This window comes from Procambarus clarkii, chromosome 76 (genome assembly GCF_040958095.1).
Source record: "Procambarus clarkii isolate CNS0578487 chromosome 76, FALCON_Pclarkii_2.0, whole genome shotgun sequence".
NCBI lineage: Eukaryota > Metazoa > Arthropoda > Malacostraca > Decapoda > Cambaridae > Procambarus > Procambarus clarkii.
Window position 1 is genome coordinate 10,313,936 of NC_091225.1, and position 1,762 is coordinate 10,315,697.

Here is a 1,762-nt window from a genome sequence, read left to right on the forward strand (position 1 = left end):
TAATAATTACACATCATTTACATCCAACAAGAAATTAAACAGACAAACAATATAAGTTACTCCTTTCCCTAGTAAAGCAGACTTAAGATTATTATATATGTCAGTTTAGCAAAACTTAAAACTAGGCTCAAAATGAAAAGCAGACATTATTTTTACTTTAAAAAATAGCAGATTCATGCAATTGCAAAATATAGCATAAATACTTGCAGTAATTAGGTCGAGGCTAACTACCCTGAAAACAATACTCCACAATATGAATTCTTGATTCAGACTAATATATACATTAAATATATAAAAAATGGCAGTTTCACGTTAATAATATCTCCATGAGTCATGCTAACATAGATGCCAGTCAGACTTCATAGCGAAGCATATTTCTCACAAAAAATTAAACAAAAATACCTCTGTAGGGTATCAGCTGACAAGGTACTGTAATTGTATGATATTTTCAAGATGAAGTGACCAATTTCCAAATTGTGTATTGGAATAATGGTAAGTCCATGTGCTAAAATGTGCCTTATTATACCTTAAGATTCTCTAAATCTTCTCCCATCTTCAAAATGTTAAGATATCACATGATTGTACCCTTCTGTGCTTCATTTTTTTTTTTTTATAATTGACTGAATCTTTTCCCACACTAATGAGATTTATCAACCGTATGCACTAACATGTGCTTTACTAATGTTCTACGTTCCTTAAATCTTTTGCCACACACAGTACACTCAAAAGGTCTTTCATCCGTATGCACTGTCCTGTGAGTTTTCATATTTCCAAGTTGACTGAATCTCTTTCCACACTCTGGACACTCGTGAGCTTTATCATCCGTATGCACTAATAAATGCTGTATTATAGCTCTACGTTCCTTAAAGCTTCTGCCACAGTCAGCACACTCAAAAGGTCTTTCATCTATATGCACTACCATGTGAGATTTCATATTTCCAAGCTGGCTGAATCTCTTACCACACTCTGGACACTCATGTGGTTTATCACCCGAATGCACCATCCTGTGCTTTTTCATATCTCCGTGACATCTGAATCTCTTCCCACACTCTGGACACTTGAGAGGTTTATCACCTGTATGCACCATCCTGTGCTTTTTCATATGTCCAAGTTGATTGAATCTTTTCCCACACTCAGGACACTCAAAAGGTTGGTCACCTGTATGCACCATTGTGTGCCTCCTCATACTTTCAAGATGACGGAATCCTTTCCCACACTCGACACACTCAAAAGGTCTTTCATCATTATGCACTAACATGTGCCTCCTCATACTTCCAAGATGACGGAAGCTCTTTCCACACTCGACACACTCAAAAGGTCTTTCATCATTATGCACTAACATGTGAGTTTTCATACTTCTAAGATGACTGAATCCTTTCCCACACACTAGACACTGGTGAGTTTTCATCTTTATGATGTGTACAGTTTTTCTTCCCCACCTCTTAGACTGCAAGAGAGGTGGTATTGGGAAATTTGTCAGTGTAGAGCATGAATGTTGACTGTTATTAAGTACGGCTTGAATGTTGTATCTTAGTGCTATATATTGTATCTTAGTGGACTTAACGTGAGCACTTGGTTAATGCTGCTCCTGCTGCTTCTTTGTGATAGATGCAGCACATCTTTTCTTTTTGGATGACTGCACAATTGGCTATGTTGGAAGAAACATTATGGTACATGGAATGTCAATGTTATAATTATAATACGTTTTGTTGCGGGGGGCAGACAACCTGTCTGCATTTATATACTGACTTTACCCAGGATG

The 1,762-nt window shown here is 36.9% G+C and overlaps 1 protein-coding gene across 1 annotated transcript; it reads right to left on the reverse strand.

The window, feature by feature from the left end:
• Nucleotides 1-637: 637 nt before the first annotated feature.
• LOC138357150 (zinc finger protein 154-like) lies at nt 638-1,408 on the reverse strand. The gene has a single exon (XM_069313804.1). It carries the CDS (start codon nt 1,406-1,408, stop codon nt 638-640), a length of 771 nt encoding a protein of 256 aa, XP_069169905.1.
• Nucleotides 1,409-1,762: the final 354 nt, after the last annotated feature.